Source organism: Trichoderma aggressivum (assembly GCF_033847375.1).
Source record: "Trichoderma aggressivum f. europaeum strain CBS 100526 chromosome Unknown scaffold_036, whole genome shotgun sequence".
Taxonomy (NCBI): Eukaryota; Fungi; Ascomycota; class Sordariomycetes; order Hypocreales; family Hypocreaceae; genus Trichoderma; species Trichoderma aggressivum.
This window is the reverse complement of record NW_026946402.1, coordinates 356,435-371,917: the sequence shown is the minus strand read 5'-3', so window position 1 is coordinate 371,917 and position 15,483 is coordinate 356,435. Positions and strand designations below refer to the sequence as shown.

At 51.3% G+C, this 15,483-nt stretch overlaps 5 protein-coding genes across 5 annotated transcripts; 2 read left to right on the top strand and 3 right to left on the bottom strand.

Moving 5' to 3' along the window:
• Positions 1-1,582: 1,582 nt before the first annotated feature.
• Positions 1,583-4,390, top strand: Triagg1_7911 (uncharacterized protein; the record flags this gene model as incomplete). Its single annotated transcript, XM_062902699.1, has 2 exons — positions 1,583-4,123; positions 4,208-4,390. 2 exons carry the CDS (start codon positions 1,583-1,585, stop codon positions 4,388-4,390), a joined length of 2,724 nt encoding a protein of 907 aa, XP_062753244.1.
• Positions 4,391-5,137: 747 nt separating this feature from the next.
• On the bottom strand, positions 5,138-5,742 carry Triagg1_7910 (uncharacterized protein; the record flags this gene model as incomplete). The annotated part of the gene is made up of 2 exons (XM_062902698.1): positions 5,138-5,615; positions 5,690-5,742. 2 exons carry the CDS (start codon positions 5,740-5,742, stop codon positions 5,138-5,140), a joined length of 531 nt encoding a protein of 176 aa, XP_062753243.1.
• Positions 5,743-6,726: 984 nt separating this feature from the next.
• Triagg1_7909 (uncharacterized protein) lies at positions 6,727-7,582 on the bottom strand (the record flags this gene model as incomplete). Its single annotated transcript, XM_062902697.1, has 2 exons — positions 6,727-7,341; positions 7,397-7,582. The coding sequence occupies 2 exons, from the start codon at positions 7,580-7,582 to the stop codon at positions 6,727-6,729; spliced, it is 801 nt and encodes a 266-aa protein (XP_062753242.1).
• Positions 7,583-7,833: 251 nt separating this feature from the next.
• Positions 7,834-9,510, top strand: Triagg1_7908 (uncharacterized protein; the record flags this gene model as incomplete). The annotated part of the gene is made up of 2 exons (XM_062902696.1): positions 7,834-8,951; positions 9,009-9,510. The coding sequence occupies 2 exons, from the start codon at positions 7,834-7,836 to the stop codon at positions 9,508-9,510; spliced, it is 1,620 nt and encodes a 539-aa protein (XP_062753241.1).
• Positions 9,511-10,554: 1,044 nt separating this feature from the next.
• Triagg1_7907 (CAZyme family GH2) lies at positions 10,555-12,781 on the bottom strand (the record flags this gene model as incomplete). The annotated part of the gene is made up of 3 exons (XM_062902694.1): positions 10,555-10,684; positions 10,736-11,131; positions 11,205-12,781. 3 exons carry the CDS (start codon positions 12,779-12,781, stop codon positions 10,555-10,557), a joined length of 2,103 nt encoding a protein of 700 aa, XP_062753240.1.
• Positions 12,782-15,483: the final 2,702 nt, after the last annotated feature.

The window sequence follows — 15,483 nt, the reverse complement described above, 5'->3', positions numbered from 1 at the left end:
TAGCTTTGGTCGCAAGAGGCACGTTGATTGTCGAGAAGCTGGGTATATAAAACGAGGGGTTATAGTACACCAGACGTCTTGCGGTGACTGATGTTGAGAGTAATGAGTTTACGTGTGTGTGTGTATTCCATGGCATCTTGAATGATTTTAATTTCGCAGCTACCTAGTTATTCTCGTAGTACCACTCACGCATCGCCAAATACGACGTGGAGCTGAATCAAACGGGCTTTGCTGTCGCCTTATGTACCCCGACAAAGCTGTAGCGTGTTTTTCCCTTTGCCTTCAAGTTTTTAATTACAGCTGGGGTACGAGTTCGGGTGTGGCTAGACTATTCTGACTGTGTGCTATTTGACAGATCAGCGGGCAGATTTGGCATCCCATGCCATGCCATGCCATCCCATGCGGATCAGCGCAAACGAACGAACGCAAAAGCTGGCGTCTTTCCAAGGGTCCAGGTCAGCTTGCCTGCATGGATTATTAGCTTGTGTAAAAGGGTTTCAGCAAGTATGTACTTGCGTCGATTGTTTATATTTTACTTTATTTCCATTCTTTATTTCGTGGCTATCATCTCTACTATTCCGCGTGCATTGATTCAAAAGGTACCTATTCCTATCAAAGGGGCGCATCTTGAGTTGTGTACTTGCGAGTACAAAAGTCCGCAGCGTCTTCGGTGGCGTTAATAAGACTTGGCCAAATGAGGTGCAGCTGCCAAGGGCGGATTTTAATGTAACCCGTTGCGTTTCGAAGGGTCTAGGAGGCGATTTCAATTTTATAGGGGCGGAGTGCGGCAGTCTTTTATTCCAGGGAGGGAGAATGCCAATAATACAGGTACTTACTGCCTGATACTTACCTGTAGATGAAGAGTAATATTGCACTGGCTACAGTAGATGATAGTTGTCTTGCTCAACCATTACAGGGGATAATTGGTGGTATGATTCATTGCATGGCATGTATTTATTCTTACCACTCATTAATCATCAATTGTCAAAACCAAAAGTACTCCGCATTAGGCTTTTGGCTGGCGATATCGATGCACTCCAAAGTGGGCGGTGCACAGAAGCCCAAGTCCTTAGTAGGCGGCCCCCCCGGCTTTGTACATACATTTAGCATCCATACCTGGTAGCATCGTCATCCCTTATCTTTTTCGACGGCCTCGTAAGCCTCTTTGTTCTTGTTCCTCCATCTCCCGCGGATTCGAACCGGCTGGACGCTCCAGTCATCAGCCCTTGTTTCTTGGATATGCGGCGCTCGTAACCGGCCTCGAATACTCTTTGTTACTCTTCTTCGTACTACCTATACCTTTGCATTATCCTTTTTCTTTTTATTTCCTCGTCTTCCTCCTGCTTCTCGCTCTCTCTCATTTTCTCGACACTCGTTTGATTAGCCAGCCCGCTTTGGCTCGTCTCGTTTCTAGACGGCGAAATACCACCCCCTTCGACCTGAATGGCCCCCTCGACATCGCGTGCTCTTCCATACCAGTTCGCCCATCGACGAGCATAGACGAACCCTCCGCGGATGATTGCGCAACCTTGCCTGTACACGACGCCTTTTGTTTTTGCTTTTCTAAACCCCCCAGCCCACCATGCCTTCGGAAAAGGTGCCGTTTTACGACCCGGTGCCGCCGACGTACGATGAGGCATTGGCCGGCAGCAGCCGTGGCTGGGCAACGCACACGAGAGAGAGAGACGCCATCGACGAGCGCAACGCGACCGAGACCGAATCGCGATCACTGCTGCCCCGGGCCGGCGACAGCTCACAGGGCTCCAGGCGGCCCGATGGCTACCGAGCGCCCACGGTGGAAACGGACGACGAGGACAGCGTGTGGGATAGCGACAGCGATGCCGACGAGACGAACCAGGTGCGCCGGGAGATGGAGGAGCTGGAGATTGAGGAGCCCGGCCGCACAGGGGGGTCAATATGGGGGAAGAGGATAGGCTTCAACCTGTCGCTGCCGGCGTGGAGATTCTCGTGGCGCCCAAGATTACCGCGGATACGCATCCGGCTGCCATCGCGGCCGTCAGCAGCGCCGGCGGACAATTCGGCCGCGGAGGAGGCGGTTGACCGGGAGGATCTCGACAACGTGAGGTCGTGGTTGCGAGACTTTGCCTTCCCCAAGGTCAACAGCATGATGGTTATTGTCACGGTTGCGCGACTGCTGGCGCTCGGCATTGTCATTGGCTTCATGTACTTCCTCTTTGCGAGCGGCATGCTCAGCGGCCTAACGAACGGCATGAACAATGTAGGCATGCGCTTCGATCCGGAGGATCTTCGAGTCCACCTGCAGAAGACTGTCGATCCCAGGAGGATGCGCGCCGCGGTCAAGATCTTTTCGAGCTACGCACACATTGCTGGTACCGAGGGCGACTATGCGACGGCACTGGACGTCGAGGCCATGTTCAACAAGGCAGGGCTGGACGTTGTGGAGATGGACGACTACTACGTCTACCTCAACTACCCACGTGAAAACGGCCGGGCCGTGCAGATTCTGGACGAAACTGGTGACAACGCCATCTGGACCGCCGAGCTCGAGGAGGTTGAGCGCGGAGGCGAGTCGGCTGGAAAGCAGACTTTGGCATTCCATGGACACTCCAAGTCTGGCGACGTCCGGGGCCCCCTGATTTACGCAAACTACGGAGCGAGGGAAGACTACCAGAAGCTCAAGGAAATGGGCATCAATACTACCGGGGCAATCGCCCTCGTCAAATACTACGGCACCCAGACAGACCGCGCTCTGAAAGTCAAGGGAGCCGAGCTGGCAGGCTTTGCAGGATGCATCATTTACAGCGATCCTGCCGATGACGGCTTCCTCAAAGGCGACGTCGCCCCTGGTGGGCGATATATGCCGGAAGATGGCGTCCAGAGAGGCTCCGTCAGTCTCATGAGCTGGGTTGTCGGCGATGTCCTGACGCCAGGATGGGAGAGCAAGAAGGAAGTGCCTCGCATGAAGGTTGAGGAAAGCCAGGGGCTGGTCAAGATTCCCAGTCTCCCGCTTGCCTGGAGGGATGCGCAAGTCTTGCTGCAGAATCTCAAGGGCTTTGGCCAACTGGTGCCGGTTGCTTGGAGAGGAGGCGTGCCCGAGGTGGGTCAGTGGTGGACTGGAAACGAATCGTCGCCTGTTGTTCGTCTGCAGAACGAGCAGGACGAGAACGAGAAGCAGCCCATCTGGAACGTGTACGGCAAGATTATAGGCATGGAGACGTCGGCCAAGTCAATCATCCTGGGCAATCACCGGGACGCATGGGCATTTGGCGCGACCGACCCGCACACAGGCACGGCCATCATGATTGAGTTGGCGCGCATCTTTGGAGACTTGGTCGATCGCGGCTGGAGGCCTCTCCGTTCCATTGAGTTTATGTCGTGGGACGCCGAGGAGTACAACCTCATTGGATCTACCGAGTTTGTGGAGAAGAATGTGGATGCCCTGCGTGAGAATGCGTTTGCCTACATCAACCTGGACACCGTGGTATCCGGGCAGGACTTCCGCGCCGCCGGTTCGCCGCCTCTCAGAAAGAGCCTGTTCCACGCCATGGAGCGAGTCGTCGACCCAAACTTCAACACCACCCTCAAGGACCTCTGGGACCGCCGCGGCAGTAAGCTCGAGGGCTTGGGCGCGGGCAGCGATTACGTCGCTTTCCAGGATATTGCCGGCACAAGCTCGCTGGATCTCGAGTTTGCCGGCGAAGCGTTCCCTTACCACTCCAGCTACGACAACTTTGACCTGATGGAGCAGGTTCTCGACCCCGGCTTTACGTATCACGGCATACTTGCCCAAGTCGTCGGCCTCATCCTCCTCGACCTGGCAGACCGGCCCATCATGCCTTTTGACATGGTCAACTACGGACGAAGCCTCGAGACGTGGGTTGGCGATCTGGAGTCGTGGGCGAACAAGGAGGCAGAGAAGAAGAAGCACAAGGGCGTTCTCAAATTCGAGGACCTCAAGGACGCGGCCGCGACGGTCTCGGTCAAGGCACAGCAGTTTTCCAAGTGGGAGATGGAATGGGACCGACTGGTCATTCGAAGCGGCGGCTGGGAGACGCAGGAGTTGGGCGCGGCGCGAATTGCGTATAACAACAAGATGGCCATGTTCGAGACGTCTTTGTTAGATTTGGAGCTTGGCGGTGGTGTAAGTTGTTTTTTTTCACATCCCCCCTTTCCTCACTCAGGAGATGGGATTGTTTCATCTGATGCTAATTCTTTTTCTTGCCAGATCCCCAACCGCACACAGTTCAAGCACGTCGTCTTTGGCCCGCAACTGTGGTCAGGCTACGACGAAGCCTTTTTCCCAGCGGTCCGCGACCTCGTCGACGCAGAGGCCTGGGATGATGCCAACAAGTACATTGCAAAGACGGCGGCTCTAATGAAGCAAGCGGCAGCAGTTTTGGAGCTATAACGAACCCTCCTTTCTTCTTTCGCCTCTTTTTTTTTTTCCTTTTCTTCGAAACCTTGATTTCTTTAGACGCTAAGGGAAATGTGCTGCCACCGTGTCAGACATTGTCATCGAAACTCTTACGTCGACACACCTCTCTATATTATATATATATCCCGATATATCCCGTCATACATAATCAAACTTTTTTCTTTATAACGAACGACAGAACCCAGGAGGAGTCAATTCGGGGGAAGGGCTAAGATGTGCTTTGGGAGATGATGGATGGCTCTTCTTGTTTTTGGGGGATATGCTGCTTTGGTTTCTACTTGCCTCACTTTCTCCGCGGCTACTCCACCAGCCTTTTATTTTTTTCCTTTTGTCAATCTACTGTGCGCCTTCTTTTGCGTGGAAGGAGTGTGTTTTACTGCTGCAAAAAAGGGATGATGGGTATTTTGGGACCGGGAGGTATCACGGGGTTGGATTCCCGGTCCAGTGTCTTGTCTTTGTTTTATATTGTGTGGAAATCCTTTCTCGAATCCGAGAAACGGCATGGCATTGGCGTTTTATAGGTCGCCGTTTCTGTTTTATCTTGTCATCTTACCCATATTGAATCAAAGCACTGAAGACGAAAAAAAGCTTAGTTATTCTCCCCCCCCCCCCCCCAAAAAAAAGAAATTCCATCTTTGAATGAAATAATCCCATTGCTTGCTTCATTCCTACAAATGCTCATCCATATGCCGTTGAACCCAAAATCCGTAAAATCCCGGCTCACTCCTTCTTCTCAAGCTCCTCGAACTCCTTCATCGACACAAACTTTCCAATAATGTCATACTTCTCCGTAAACCTCTCCTCCCAGCCCCTCAGCGCATCCATCTCCTCGGCGCCCAAATCCGCCAGCGTGTCCAAGGGCCCGTCCAAGTCCTTGGTCAGCATGTCCTCATCGAAGCTCCCGCACGCGAGCCCGCGACTCGCATCTCTCCCCGCAAAGTTCTCGTACGGCCCGCCCGGCCCGTAGAAGTTGCGGCCGCGCGAAACGTCGAAGACGGCGCCGCGGACGGCGAGGAAGACGGGGGCGCCGTTTTCGCCGTTGAAGGGCAGGAGGGTGTGCGGGTTGTAGGTCTTGAAGACGACGGGCGGCGGGGGCCTGGGGAGTTGCGGGTGGGAGGATTTGGCGAAGAAGGCGGAGTAGGCTGTGTAGAGGATGATGGAGAGGAGGGCGATGTTGAGGGGCGAGACGAGGCTGGCGCTGGAGTTGGAAGATTTGAACGCGTTAGTTTGGGGGGAATGTAGAGGAGGGAAAATGTGTTTTGTTTGATATACCTGGCGGCTTGTTTGACGGCCTCGTCGTTCATGCGATGCTCGACGTACTCCATCGTGTAGTACCCACTGCAGTAATTGCTCAGTGTATATGTAGAGGATTGGGTGAAGTGCCGATGGAGCAAGTCCGAGTTCGGGGAGATGCGAGTTTATACAAAGAGAAGCCAAAGCATCAACGGCCGTAGCTCTACTGTTAGCCCGGGAACGGTCGGAGGTGGATAATCAAACGGATGCCCCGCCGTTGATGGCGATTCGAAGCAACTTGAAGTCGCATTTGCTGGTGGCGGCAAAAGCTCGGCCGCTCAGATACCTCGGGTTGTGGGAATTCCAGACACTTCCATTTGCGACTCCGCGGATTATCTGTTGGGCTGACGGAGTTTTTGCAGTGTCCGGCGTTCGTATTCGTGGGACGGCGTGATATTCCGAGGTTATGGCCCTGTTTCATTCGATTTATGTCCCTTGTTGAGTTGACATTGGAGCGAGTGTTGATGCTACCTAGACACGGCACCGACGGATCTGGAGTCGAGAGGGTATATGCTAGGCACTTTCAACAGCAATCATCTTCCGTACTACACTATCGCTGCCTTTTCTAGTGTCTGATTAAAGTATATACGGTAATGTAGGCGGTACAGGGTTAGAATGTCAAATATCAACCAACGATGAATATCCCAAACCAAACAAACGCCGTTTCCGGGGTATCTGCTTGCGCCTTCTACCGACCCCTGATGTCTAAATCTACTAAGTACCTGCTTTTTAAACTACATATATCTAAATCAACTCCGTCGCTAACGACCTGGGTATATCAAACGGATCCAGTTGTGTAAATAATGAAATTGTCGGCCTTTATGGCTTATATGACCGATTTTTGGAGAGACCAAGCAATGAAACTTTGGCTGTCTTAGAAGAGAGAGTGACTGGTGTTGCTGGCACCTTGCGTTTTTGAATGGCCAATCCTTGAGATCGACGACCGAGGTGACAGCATCGCCACCGCCTCCTCCGTAACACACATTGCTGAGATTTTTCACAAACACGCAAAAGGGCTAGTTGGAATTCCTGACATCGTCACCCAGCTCGCGAGACAGTGGCATGGTCATCTGGCGAACGGCATCGGTTAGAGCCATGGTGGCGGGGATGGGCGATTGCTCTGCCTCATCCTCAACGATAGGCTCCAGGAGGAACCGGGACTGAGGTTGAGGTTCGACCTGCATCGATCGAGACCGAACTCGCGGCTGAAGTTGAATCCGAGCCGGATCCTCGGTTTGGGCCTGGGCCTGAGCCAGCAGCTTGGCTTGCTTCTTGGCCCGGCGCTTCTTTTCTCGCGCTTCACGAATTCTTCTCCTCCACGCCGGCTCGTATTCAGAATCCGACGACGTAGACGGGGAATCCAAATGCAGCAGTGCGTCGCGGGCCTTTCTTCGAGCAATACGAATCTCCTTGGCCAAGGCGCGCGGCGTCCGTGAGATGGGCCACTCATTGGCAAACTCTTCGCCGTAGATATTCTCGCGTATTGACTGTCGCAAAGCGAGCCCACGCAGCCGCTCAAGCAAGTGGTCGTAGAACGAAGAAGGGTCGTGGCGAGACTCTACTACATTCGGCGACGATGGCGCTGAGATGAGATGTGCGCCTTGCGTTTCAACTGGGTCTGGCAGATATTCCTGCAGGGTCTGTTAATCAAGAGGCGACAATGTTGAAGACGACGGGAGGCTGTACATATTCGTTGAGCTCCGTGAACTTGGCATACCAGTATGTCCAGGAATAGCTGAGCTTGGGTTCCGTCAACTCCAGTTCAGTGTCCATCGTCTGGTCTACTGTCCCTGCCGCGGTTGCGCATGCGTTTGCGCTTGGCAGAAATGTCTCATCATGGTCAAAGCTATCATGCCCTCTGAAAGAGGCCATTAAACCGGCAAAGTACGGCGATCGAGGCGCATTACAGGCGTGGTGATGTGTCAAGTTGCACCAGGCATGACATTGTTTGATTGCAGCCAACCTGAGCATCACATACTGGATGAGATCACGTGATGCTGCATCCCAACAACCAGCACAGGCAGCCAGGTCTGGTAACCAAGGATTTATAAACCAGGTATATGATGCATATTTGAGTCTAGATTGTTACATGCCTTTATTTACTTTAGTTGCTTGAGCCCAGTATGGCGTCTCCCAGCAGCGTAGCCACCATATTGGACCCGTTGGGATTCAACAGTCCGGCCGGGCGTGCGCTGATGGTGCTTCGTCCGGAAAACGAGGCTGCCAAATGGGCCTTTTCACAAGTTGTTGACTTTATCAAAGAGCAAGATGCCCAATCCGACGATGATGATCTCGTGACCGACGTCCGAAACCACTATGCTAAATTCATGTGGTTTTCTGATGAGCAAGTCTATGATGCTGCCGTCTCCCGGTTTGTCAATCACAGCACAATACTTGAAAGTCCCTCGTCACCGTCTTCGTTGTCGTCGTCTACTTGTAGTCTTGAAGAGCCATGTCCCACCATAATCTGGACAGGCTTCTATTTTCTGGACTCAAATGTCAAAACGCTTCATTCCGACTGCGGCTGGTTGGTCGGCCGTCTCAGCAAAAGGGGAGTTTCCTTTGCTCAGCCTACTGTCGACATATTACTCACGGATAGTCGGGCTGGCAATGTCGCTAGAAGACATGCCGTCATCAACTTTTCTCCAGAAACGCGTCTAGCAACTGTTTCGTTGGAGTTCGGCAACTCCGCTGTTGTTAATGCAACTTCTTTGACTTCCAAGGGCAGCGTTGCAGGCTGTGCCCTGGGTCAAAATCGGATTCATTTTGGTGATTTAATGTACTCGCTTGAGTATACTTCATATTGCCTCCGACCCCAAGGTCAAACAGATCTCAGTAGCCACATTACGGGTATTCATGGTGATGACCAGCCAACCAAAGAAGTCTTACAAGCTACTCCAACTCCTCAAACAACCAATGTACAAACTATAGGAAAGTATACAATCACAGGCGGCCTGACAGGTCGAGGTACCTTTGGCCGCGTCCGTCCAGCTGTTGGTTCCGATGGACAAAAGATTGTGGCCGTCAAGACGATGGAGGCAAGACCCAGCAGAATACAACATACTCGAGAAAAAATTGCATTGATGGATTTCATTGCACAGCGAGCACAAGCCGAAAAGCAACAAAATGTTTTGACAATGATTGAGAGCATTCATATACAAGGACGGCAAGTGGATGAGTTCCATATTGTTTTGGAGCCTTACATCGGGTTTACATTATCTGAAATACCCAGAGATACACAGTAAGTAGCAAGCCTGTTTGTTTTCTTGTTGCTTCAGTGCTCATTCGATTCCGGTAGCTATACAAAGCATGAGCTCATCTTACACGACTGTCTTCGAGGTCTGGCCTTTTTACATTCACATCGCATAGTACATACAGACATTAAACCGGAAAATATCGGACTCTTGGACTTTCACAAAAACGAAATGCATCAGCCGGCCCACCTAGCATCTTATTCACGTCCTCCACGCACCGTTATCCTTGATATTGACTCCATGGAGCAGATTCCCAGTGGCCAAACTGCGATTCAAGCAGCACCCGGATCAAACGGCACAGTAGGGGTTCATTCCCCAGAGCATGAAATGTCAAAATACGACGGCAGAACAGATGTCTGGGCTTTGGGCGTCAGCCTCTTTAGAGCAATCTTTAGCACGTTTCCATGGTCTTACGGCACAGAAGGCAATCCATGGAGAAAAGATCGCGAAGACGTTGAAGCACGAGACAAGTTCCACGCACGATACGAGAAAGCAATTGGCAAGGTTACCGATCATCATCACTTTCTAGGCGGTGAGTATACCTAGGCCCATGTTGACATTTACATACTTATTCCTGATGAGAGCCACTTTGCGATTTCTTGATTGCCGCCTTTCGGTTTCCAAACTCTGAGATGCAATCGCAGAGGAGAAGCCGGCCAACGAGTGCGGAGTGCGTTGACATGATAGTAGAAAAGTCTGAATTATTAAAGGAAAGATTGGCCAGAGAGGCAAGGATGGTCGCTGAGGCTACAATAGCTACAACAGAGACTGGTGATACCATGCAAAGTGGGTATACTTATAAACGACCGGCGCCGGATTCTTATCAGCAAAACAAGAAGAGGGAGATGGAATACAGACATCAAGAGAGCCAATACATGGCAGACGCTATAGCTAGAGCAGACCATATCGATAAGATTAGTGGTGTAGATATAGTACAAAAAGCAGAAATAGTAGCTGAATAGGTAGAAGAGATAAACAGACAGAGAGGACAAAAGAGGATAAGAGAAGAAAGCCCGCTACCCCTCAGACGGCGAGTGCACAACGTCAGCGAATACGGGTAGTAGAAATTGAAAGAAGAAGAAAAGAAAGAAAAAAAAGAAAAAAGTAAAGTAAAATAAATGCTCAACAGCAATCATTGCCATCGCTGTCAAAAAGCGCAAAAAAAAAAAAAAGAAGAAACACGTGGAGACAGAGGGATTTGAACCCCCGACCTTTTACAGGCTTGTATTGAATGAACAATGCAAAGCAAACGTGATACCCCTACACCATATCCCCTGTTGAAAATTAGTTGTCTTCATTAGTCACTATAAGGCTGTGTGTAGACTGGAGGCTAGCCCTAACTTTAGCCCGGGCTGGGGTCTCGCAATGATATTGGTCTACCAGGAAAGGAATGAGATTGTGGAAATAATTGAGACTTCACCGCAAGGTAGTTATAATATAGACGATGAGAAAATCTTTTTGTATTACTTAGCTTATGTATGCCAGATTAAGAAGCCACCATTCATCTCCATCGAAAGACAAGATTCAGTAGATCAAATTTCTTCATGCTATTCTCACAGTATGATGACACTTCTTGTTGACAATGCTCAATCAAACACTCTTGACCCTCTTATAAAACATCTGCGCCGCCTCCTCCATAACAGCCTTAACCTTTGCCGGATCCAGCTTTTCCCGTCGACTAAAGGTATACAGCCCGTTTGTCTCTTGCTCAATGTCCGTCCTGCCAACAATTAGCCAAAATTCAACAGCTAGACATCAGATGCCCACTTACAGCTGTGTGTATACAAACCCGCAGCAATATCCTCCGCCCGCAACACCTTTGACCACCCTCTCGACCCTCTTCAAGAGATCTTCGGGATCCGCCGCAGTGGTGTAGCCCCAATCCCGCGGTTCATCGCCATCGTCCTTCTTGGCGAGTGCAATGTTGATGCCGCCGCACTCTGAGCATATGATGGGAGCTCCTGGGTTGTGGTGAGCGCCGTTGTCGACGTTGGGGATTTCGCCGACGAAAAGGTCTCGTCCAGCTTTGGGACCGAGAATGACATCTAGATCCGCGCACGTCTTCTCCAGCTCTGGGCCGTCGCTGTAATCGTGAAAGGTGGAGAGGTCGGTACAAACGTGTTCCCAGCCGCAGTTGTCGTTGATGCTCCGGGTGGGATCCAGTGTCCTGGGAATGTTGTGAGCATTTATGAGTCTCAACATATTACTAGTTAAAAGGGGGACAAGGCGAGGACACTAACTTGGTCAAGTAATAGAGAGAGCGTATGTGGTTGCGCTGCTCGGCGTTATCCTTGAGCGATGTATAAGCCCAGCTCTCGTTAACCGGTGTCCATGTCACCACCGAGGGATGGTTAATCGCCAGTTTGACCGATTCGGTCCACTCCTGATTGAAACGGTCGACGTAGTCGCGGCTGAACTGGTAGGCGTTGGCCATTTCGGCCCAGACCAAGTATCCCTTTTTATCTGCCCAATAGTAGAACCGGGGATCCTCAACCTTTTGATGCTTCCGGCAGCCGTTGAAGCCCATCTTCTTGGCACAGTCAATGTCCACCTCTAGGCTGTACGTGGACTCTGGAGTTAGGAACGAGTGTGGCCAGTAGCCTTGATCCAAGTTCAGCATCTGAAAGTAAGGAGCATCATTCAGTCTCCACAGACCGTCGCCGTTGGACCATTGTATCGAGCGCATGCCCGTTGTTGTTTTGATTTCGTCCACCTCCCTGCCGGAAAACGAATCAAACAGTCTAACTGTTAGATCATATAGCTGAGGATGCTCTGGCGACCAGAGTGCAACGCCGTCTCGCCAGCAAGAAGCGTCGTTCCCTGGGGCATCCTTCAGTGTTGACTCGGGGAGAACAGAAACACTCTCCTTTGAAAGACGGGCGCTCAAGCTGAACCTACCCGAGCCTTCTTTAACGTCAACTTTGGGGGATTTGGAGACGGGTTGGCCCCCAAAATTGACCTCTGCTTCGACGACATATCCGCGGCTTGCCTGTAAACCCTGTGTTGCAATCTCGAAATGAATATCCCCAGAATGGATGTCATTTGATCGGATTACCGTTCCGTAGCTACTATCCGCGATTCGCGCTGCAGGCACAACCTCTAGCCATACGGATTGCCAAATTCCACCAGAGGGAGTATAAAAGATGCTCTCCGGCTGGGCACCCCAATATTGCTTCCCTCGCGGCTGAGTCAAATCATAAGCCGAATCAAAGACACGCACTGTCAGTCGATGATCGCCGCCGGTATTTGCATCAAAGGCATCCGTGATGTCAAGCTGAAACGGGACGTGGCCTCCCCTGTGGCTACCGACAAAACTTCCGTCGACCCAAACAGAGGCCTCATAGTCCACGGCGCCAAATCTAAGCAGAAGACGGCGGCCCTCTTGCCGTTCGGTTTTGTCCCGCAAGTCTGAGATAGTCCGCTCATACCAGAGCACTTCGTGAATGCCTCGCTCATTAATGCCCGACGCAGGACACTGGAAAACGAAAGGGACAGCGATTGGGCGTTTGTGATTGATCTTTCCAGAGGAGTCCCGTGTAAAGAGGTTGTCTTTGAGGAGATTTTGTGTCCCGGCCGCAATGCGCTGAGTGATGGTGTCGCTTTCAGACTGACTGCCTGTCTCACTCTTCTTCAACGTCTTCTTGACAGATATTTGAGCAGGCAAACCAGACTGCTGCCATCGCAGGCTTAAGCCGACGTCGTCATCGTCAAAGAGAAAATCCCAGGGGCCGTTGAGTGACAGCCAACGTGAGCCGGTGCGCTGGAAATCCGGACGAGGATACTCTGACGAGTCGTGATGCTGAGGTTGGCCTTGCATTTCTGCTAATCCAATAATCTGTCGTCAATGAAGTCGTTGCCAACTGCAAACTCTGCGCCGCTATCCAGAGTGTAAAGTAGGTTATAGATATATATGAGTAACGTAGCTGGACCCCCGCCATCACCTACCAATTCAGCTCCGCCAGTTCATGTAAGTGAGGGTTTATCACCAGTTTTCCGGGTCGCCGCGCGTCGTGAAAAGGGGATTTTGCATTTCCGCCCAATTTTGATCGTCAAAACTGCGTTTTGTACGGCACATCATTGCCTCAACGATGGCTGCCAGACCCAGTATTTACGTGTTATGCGTGCCAATCATGACGTCGCTGGCGGCTATAGAACATTAGAACGAATCTAAACGCCCACACACCGACATGGCGTCTTTGCTATTTCTCCATGAAGGGCAATTGGTTCCTGGTTCCTGGCTGACTATTTACTTGGCTGATTGATCTTTTTGCAATTTCATTGCCTGATCTCTCTCGACAAGATTTGGACCATCTTCTCATTCAAACACATACTCAATTGTAGAATCAGTCATGTCCAGACAGCTTCATCTGGGGATCGAGTTGGTCGAACAAAGGGGGGTTCCGAGGCTCAATGCTGGGGGCAAAACCTCGCGATACACAATCACACAGCTCTTGGAGGCTGTGTTCATTGCCCCAAGAATTGGCCGCTGTTGAATCTATTTTGGAGAATTGCACAGTAAGAGCGGTCAGTAGACCGTCTGGATGTCGTATAACACCAGCCACGTTCGACCTCCTATTTGGGGAGCACTGCATAGAAAAAAGAAGGGCCCGACTCCCAGGAAAAAACCCAAGGGTCTAGATTTGCGGTCGTGGTCCAAGGTTGCCGTGGGACGGGATCCTAGCTACAGACAGTTGGCCGGCAGATCGCACGACGTAGTAAGATCCGCACGTCCTACCCAGATGGCTACAATGGACGGCGGGGGCTATGATGAATACTATTGTTGTGCAAGGCTGCCTCAATTCGGGTTGTTCTGTGAATATCGAAGAGGGCTCTCGCGTTAACTGTCACATGTTTGCAATAGTCATCACAAGGCTTGGCCGTGTCAAGATCGTTTGCCATTATTAGTCCCGATGCATGACGTATCCGAGGTCCGAAGAGGCCGGCGAGATGGAGACTGGACGGCATTGATGACGCTTTTCAGGCAGTGCCTGCTGGATGTTTGTAGAATTGGAGAGGTGCGAGATACGATAGTGTTACTCTGTGTGAGCTGATGTACGACGCTGGGTCAGAGTCGAACGAGGCCCGCGCCACTCTTTTTTTACCAGACGAGAGCTCGCATGCTCGGTGGTTTTCTGGTTGTCGTCGGCCGGAACAAAGTCATCCATTGGACTCTGTGCTCGTTACTCTGCAGAGTTTCCACCCTTGAACGTGGCGACGCAAGGGCACAGCGGGATCCGTCGTTGCTCCCTTCCAAAGCCCAACCAGAGCTATGCCTGTAGCTTTTGTGTGATGCTACCACGACTACCAAGGTAGTAAGCATACATGTAAAGATTCGAGCCTCGGCCTCCGGTACACTTGCATAGCCCACTACTGCCAGCAGTCGGGGAGAGCTGGATGGATCCGGACCAGGATCAGCTGCTGGAGCCCAACAACGTTCTTTTCACGACGTGGCATATGTCCTTGGCAGGGATAGCTGAGCAACACCTTTGTGACTCTGAATCATATATCTTGCCACGCTGGCAAGGGAATCGAAGTTATTTTTAATCATCGTGTGGGTGGTTGCGAGGCCCCGAGGGTGCTGTGATACGGGGAGGGAAGAAGAGAAGTTGAAGGATCTGAGTCAGTGTAAATTGAGTTGTCTAGCAAAAATTTCCTTTATTGTTATAGAGAGCACCTGATTGGAACTAAAAAGGCATCTACCCAGAGGAAGGTATGAGTACATGTGGTACCTACTGTAGACATTCCAGGTTGCTTCACATGATCTTGATGTTGTTGTACTCGTACATGGACTCTTTTCTACACAGTTTTTGAGACGGAAGAATTCGGCCGCTCACCGCATCTATGAGTACTAACTAGCTTAGAGCTGCCAACCGGGGCCTGATGTTTTCTTCTCAGCTACGGAGTATAATACAGTCAGAAAAAAAAAAAGAAGAGGAGAAGAAGCATAAAAAAGGGCGATGCCACCTGCTTGATACCGTTCAAGTTACATTCATGCAAGCACAAAATACGAGGTTGTGGGCTGTCGATCACTGCAGCTAAGAGAGCCCACCTTCGCTCTTTAGCGTCCGCGAGCCGCTAATAGGCCATGCGGCTACCGCTACAGGCCGCTAAGGCACAGTGCAGAGCCCCCAATTAGCACCAAGGGCCCTTCTGTCGACGACCCTTCACTGCCCCCCTTACAGATGCAGCTGCCGGCGACACACTAAACATTGATCTTGTGGTCCGGTGTTCTTGGTTTTTGCACTAGGTCACGTACAGAGTACCTCCTTGGTAGACCAAAGCAACACTCTACATCTCGTACAGGATACCCGACGTCATGACCTGACACCGACTTGCCGACGGCATTCTAACAAAGGTCTCGATCCGCCACGCCGATTCCTTTTTTTTTTCTCCGCGCAAACGACGGGATACGAGATTCGTGCTACGTCATGAAGAATGGCTGGGCCCGTGTTCACTCTCCAGCCTCTTGTGCGTCACTCGTTGAGCCTGCCGGACGCGATCGGAGCTTGCCGTTACTCT